This window comes from Electrophorus electricus, chromosome 15 (genome assembly GCF_041902795.1).
Source record: "Electrophorus electricus isolate QZ-2024a chromosome 15, ASM4190279v1, whole genome shotgun sequence".
In the NCBI taxonomy this organism is placed as follows: Eukaryota; Metazoa; Chordata; class Actinopteri; order Gymnotiformes; family Gymnotidae; genus Electrophorus; species Electrophorus electricus.
Window position 1 is genome coordinate 731,501 of NC_137511.1, and position 6,000 is coordinate 737,500.

A 6,000-nucleotide genomic window follows, 5' to 3' on the forward strand; every position below is an offset into this window, starting at 1 on the left:
CCACTCTCGAGCAGACTGGTACTCCCGCATGATGCCACAACGTCACGGCTGAGCTCAACCCAGCTCTGTCTCACTCTCTCTCTTCCTTCTCCCTCTTTTCCTCTCTCTCTCCCTCTTTCTCTTCCCTCTCTCTCCTTCTCCCTCTTTCCCTCTCCCTCTTTCTCTCTCTCCCTTTCCCTCTTTCCCTCTCTCTCCCTCTCTTTCTCTTCCCTCTCTCTCTCTCTCTCCCTCTTTCTCTCTCTATCTCTCCCTCTCCCTTCTTCCCCCTCCCTCTCTCATACTAATTCTTTTCCTACCTGCTTCACAATCCACCGCACAGCAACTGGCAACCAAATCACAGCAGCAGATTTCTATCCTTACCTTGATCACCAGGTCAAATCGCTGGTGCTGCTCACGGCTGACGGGCTGTAGAAGCCTCAGTTCGGCCGTTGTGCTGTTCAGAAGGAAGTAGTCCGCGTATGACTCGGGTTTGCCTGAGGGAGGGGAGGGAGGCATCAATCAGGGAAAATCATTTTGCCAGCAGTTCGAAATGCATTCAGTGCCACATTCATTTTGGAACAACGAACCCTCTGCAGGGGCGGGGCAAGGGGGTAACACGCAATAACACAAAACGGCAGCCTTGGTCCCCCAGTGCCAGCCCATCCTCCCCCGTCGGTGCCTGGGTCTAATTTTGGAGCAGTGCAGGAGGGTGTCTACCTCACCCTGGGCCAGAAAATGCCTCCCCGCTCCCGGTGAAACAGAGCCATCCCTCTGCCCTGCCTTATCTTCATGTCAGACATCCTCCCGCGACGAGTCTGACCTGAATACTGACAGCGAAAAGCCCAGCGGACTCCTACCGATGAGAATGAAATAGAGGATCCCTGGTCGGTCGGAGGGCGGCTGGATGTTACGGTCCTGGTCGACAGCCTGGATCGGCGGGGTCACGTTGACTGGGTTCACCTGGTTCTGTTGGATAAAGAGAAGCTGTTAAATGAGACTTTTCCATACGCTTTCTCACCTCGTGGAGATAAAAGGCTAATGCAGGAAGACGTCAGTGATTACCATCTTTTATTGCTCTCTGCCGAGATACTTTAGCACCTTTGATTCCAACAGCAACATCAAGGGCATTACAACCCCTTGTCTGAGCACCCCATGGCTGGGCAGCGAACGTGGACGAGGGGAGAAGGAAACCGAGAGCTCGCACAGGGTACACGCAAGCAAAGGAGTCAAGAACAATACGGCCAAAAAAGTATTATCTTAGACACAAGAGGGGCTGCTAAAGCTCTCCTTCAGCAAACCATGAGCACCCAAACTTCATCCTTATCATCTATGAGCCTGGGCCTCCTGCTCTCGCTCGCTCTCTCTCTCTCTCTCTCTCTCTCTCTCTCTCTCTCTCTCTCTCTCTCTCTCTCTCTCTACCTCTTCTGCATGGATGTGCAGAATCACACTCTCTCTCTCTCTCTCTCTCTCTCTCTCTCTCTCTCTCTACCTCTTCTGCATGGATGTGCAGAATCACAAACACAGGGCCTGGGTGTAATCTCAGCAGCCAGTAAATAAGTAGCTCATCCATAATTCAGCCAGCCCGCCGAAAACCAATAATCACACCATTAAGAAGGGAGACTGGGAGCTGGGGGGTGGGTGGGGGATGGGCAGGCAACACACCAGCGGGCGAGAAAGACGGCTTTGACGAAAGCTGCTCGGCAGGGTAGCGTAGAAGATTAGCACGCGCCTGCTCTTTGCTAAGTGCAGCTCAGGACTGCTGTAACCACATGGAGGAGGATGGCAACAGGACTACCGATGTGCCTGGTAGGCTATAGCGCACTGGAGCAGTGGAGCATGGGAGAACCAAGCAGCACCGCAGGAAATGGGCATTACACATGCATACCTGCTTATCCACACAATCTCCATCGCATGTTTTACAAAGATAAAGTGGCAAAGGTGTAGGGTACTACAGTGCAAACATTTCATTTGGTGTGCAAGCCAAAGTGCTATTGGTTACAGTGGCAAACTCATAGACTGACTATAAAAGCTCATAGACGGTAAGCCAATGATACATAATCCATTAATTTAAAACAGAATTAGTAGACATGAATACTACATGTTATATATATATGTTATAAGCTATATATCTAATGTTGAGTGGTCTGAGTCCAGTAGTCTTCATTCATTCACTATTAGCCATATGACATCAAGTAAATAACACTCTCAAACAACACCCTAGCAACTCCCTTTGCCTCTGTTCGCTCCAAAAAGCAAATTCCATCCACGTGTAACCAGAGAGAGTGATGTCCGGCCTGTCCAGCCCGGTCTGGCCGATCTAATAAGGTCCAGTAGCAGCTCATCTCCAACCTGCCCGGAAGAAATGGATCTGCCCCTGGCACGGTGTATTCCCCCCGCCCCCCTCCATGCAATTACAAAGCAGGCCGTAAATCACAGGTGTCCGCCGAGGCCTCCGGCCACGATTGGCCGGGACACTCCCTCAATCACTCATTATCTGCGAAAGACATGGGCCTGGAACATCAGTTAGAGGAAGAGGTGGGATAAAGACTTCACCCACTGCTTGACATCATCACCCGTGCAATTAGTCATGGTTTGAGCATGGCGGGTTTCTAAACGCCCTGCGTTTGCCTACGTTCAGGGTGTTAGGTCTATATGAAGATAAGTAGCTTGGTTCCCAAATGCCACGTGCTGTGTGGTAATGTCTGTTGAACTGGTTTACTGAGACAAAGCCAGCAGGACCGACCAGGGACTTTCCCCTAATATAGCCTTCCTACAACCAACAAATCGAGATGTTAAAACTGCTCAAACAAATCCCTTCACACTTGCTTCCTTGATGCTAACAATTCCTGACAGCGACGCTTGGTACTAAAGTGTAAGTTAGATGTGTACATCCATCCTAAGCCAGTCGGAACAGGCAGTATCACCAACCTGGCCTTGGTTAACCCTCCGTGAGACTGCAGTTTGCAAACGTGAAGCTGAACTGACTGGCTAGCATGCAGGAGTTCACAAGTATCATGCACTACTTAATGGAGACAGTGTCTTGGGAAGACAAGGAGCACAGATAATGGCCACCGCTTCAACTCCTGGGAGGGTTGGTCTCCCAGAGTGGTGAGCAGCTAGTCTCCTAGAGTGATAAGAGTGCAGAGTGATGGGAGTGCTGGTCTCCCAGAGTGATGGGAGTGCTGGTCTCCCAGAGTGATGAAAGGAGACCACCACAGGCCCCATCTCGACCGCTCAAAATCTGAATTATGAAACGGATAAAGTGGAATAGCGGGAGCGTGAAGTCTGGGATTTACGGAGGCTCCTGCTGAGAGCAGAGGAGGGGTCAGACTGGGGGGGTGCAGCAAAGCCGAGAGCAAACTCAGCACTTGGTGTTTACACCACAAGCACCCCACTGGCAGGCTCTTCTAAACAGGCAGGTAGCAGAGAAAAAAGTCCGCCAGCTCCCAGCAGACCAGGGCGTCTGGAAAATCAACACGGAGCCCTTGTGATTCACTCAACATCATGTATACACACACACACACACAGACCTGAACTGAGTGTGTATGTGAACTGGTTGCTAAGACAAGCAGGCAAACATAGTGGAGATTCACCTGCATTTGTACAGACACTTACTGGGGTCAGCCTGACCACCTGAAGACCCGCCCCTGAAGGTGTCACCCTGACCACCTGATGACCTGCCCATGAAGGTGTCACTCTGTCCACCTGATGACCTGCACCTGAAGGTGTCACCCTGACCACCTGATGACCCACCCATGAAGGTGTCACTCTGTCCACCTGATGACCTGCCCCCGAAGGTGTCACCCTGACTACCTGATGACCTGCACCTGAAGGTGTCACCCTGTCCACCTGAAGACCTGCCCCCGAAGGTGTCACCCTGACCAGCTGATGACCCGCCCATGAAGGTGTCACCCTGTCCACCTGAAGACCTGCCCCCGAAGGTGTCACCCTGAGCACCTGATGACCCGCCCATGAAGATGTCACTCTGTCCACCTGAAGACCTGCCCCCGAAGGTGTCACCCTGACTACCTGATGACCTGCACCTGAAGGTGTCACCCTGTCCACCTGAAGACCTGCCCCCGAAGGTGTCACTCTGACCACCTGATGACCCGCCCATGAAGGTGTCAACCTGACCACCTGATGACCCGCCCCTGAAGGTGTCACCCTGTCCACCTGAAGACCCGCCCATGAAGGTGTCACTCTGTCCACCTGATGACCTGCCCCCGAAGGTGTCACCCTGACTACCTGATGACCTGATGACCTGCACCTGAAGGTGTCACCACCCACTGAGCCACCTGCAGGCGTGGGAATTTTTTTGGGACCTTTTCTTTTCAAGTCATGCGATGTATTTTACTCACCTTTGTCTGATTACACTGTTTTCACATACCTGGCAAACCCATGTCTGAACGTACATAAGAAAAAGTCCCAGGTACTGAGGCATACATTCAAAGAAGCCCTGGTTCAGAGTAATAAATCTAGTAATAAGGTCTGGGATTTAATTTTAAGACAGATGTTACATGTACACCTAACACATTTGCGCACACGCGCACACACACGCACACACACACACACACACACACACACACACACACACACACACATACACCTAATCATACACATTCACAGAACATACACATACACTGAGGTGCATCTACAGACTCACATGGGCTCAATCTTAGATTGTATATAATTGTACAAGAAAAGTGATGACCAAGCAGATATCAATATACAATAGTGGATTTTCCCAAGCAAGGGGAGGGATAATAAGAGGTCAAAATGTAAGAGAGATGGCTGTGATTGGAGGAATGACATGTCACTAAAAGAAAACCTCAGACCCCATAAGAAGATGTTGGTTGTTCTGCTTTGTTGTTTACCTTGTTGGTCTTGTCTGTGCTAATAAAGTTTATCTTTTGTTTTTCTCTACTATCATGAATACTGACTCTCATTGCTGGCTGTGCTTAGTTATTTGGCATGACCATAGATGCGGCGGGGGGGGGGGGGGGGGTAACCATGGTAACCATCAGGCAGGTAACCTGCAAATTTGACCTTCAATGACCTTCACTGCCCTGCACCCGAGGCTCACTCTGAGCCTCATTGGCCCACATCTGAGAGGTCACACTGACGTTCCCTGACCCACCCCCGAGGTTCACCCTTATCCTCACAGAGAGTAGTTGCCTAGGCAACGAGGCTGCAACTTCCAGCATCTGTCATGTCGTCTTCCATAATTCTAATGAGTTTAATCATTTATGGGGAGATTTCAGAGGAGCTGTGCGGTTTGCTTTATTGTATTTATTACAAATTATGTTTAGTTTTGACAGTCTGCAATGTATGTTCTGCATAATGGATGTTTTATACACTTTCCTCCCAGTTCATTAACATGTTTTCAGAAACATCTTGCCAAGGTAGATTTTCTAACAGAAAATCTGTACTAGATTTTGAATTGTATGAATGACTAACTTCATTCTATCTGTTGCCACTCCATCTGTTGCTATGTCAGTTTGTGCTAGTCATTCTCCAAGTTCTTATCTAGGTGTTGGTTTCATACCACAGCTGTTGCATGAATATTTTGGGGTGGGAGACCATTTCAAGACAGCGATTAAACTGACAAAGATCCAATCTGTACTAATGGACGATACCATTCTGAATTGAATTTATATGAATTTAACTGAATTGACTCTAGGTATTGCTGTACAGAAGCAGTTCAGTTTAGAAAGGGGAGTGCTGATAGTCTGCAGACTTTATTAGTGCAGAACCCATTATTGTTGATTATTAGACTTCTGGCCATTAATAATTTACAGCATGTTACAGAATTGCTGTGCGCACCTACAGCAGACAATAAAATCGGAATGGAAGTCATTACGTAATGTGCAGAGACATCACTGGACGTGTGTCTGCAGCACAGTGCCTGTCCCTCACACTTCACTGAGCTGGGTGCTGAAACAGACCCGCCCCATCTGTGCTGTGGTCCGGGAAAGGACTTCAAACAGCCCTTGTGGCTCAGTGGGAATGGACAGCACTCCC

At 49.4% G+C, this 6,000-nt stretch overlaps 1 protein-coding gene across 12 annotated transcripts in view; it reads right to left on the reverse strand.

Moving 5' to 3' along the window:
* Positions 1-6,000, reverse strand: part of pcdh15b (protocadherin-related 15b) — a 115,232-nt gene that overhangs the window by 74,024 nt on the left and 35,208 nt on the right. For all 12 annotated transcript variants that reach the window (XM_081697168.1, XM_081697165.1, XM_035533817.2 and 9 more), the window contains 2 exons: positions 837-945; positions 361-473 (listed from right to left, as the gene is read on the reverse strand). In XM_081697168.1, coding sequence (XP_081553294.1) covers positions 361-473; positions 837-945 — 222 coding nt within the window. The remainder of the gene's footprint in view (positions 1-360; positions 474-836; positions 946-6,000) is intronic.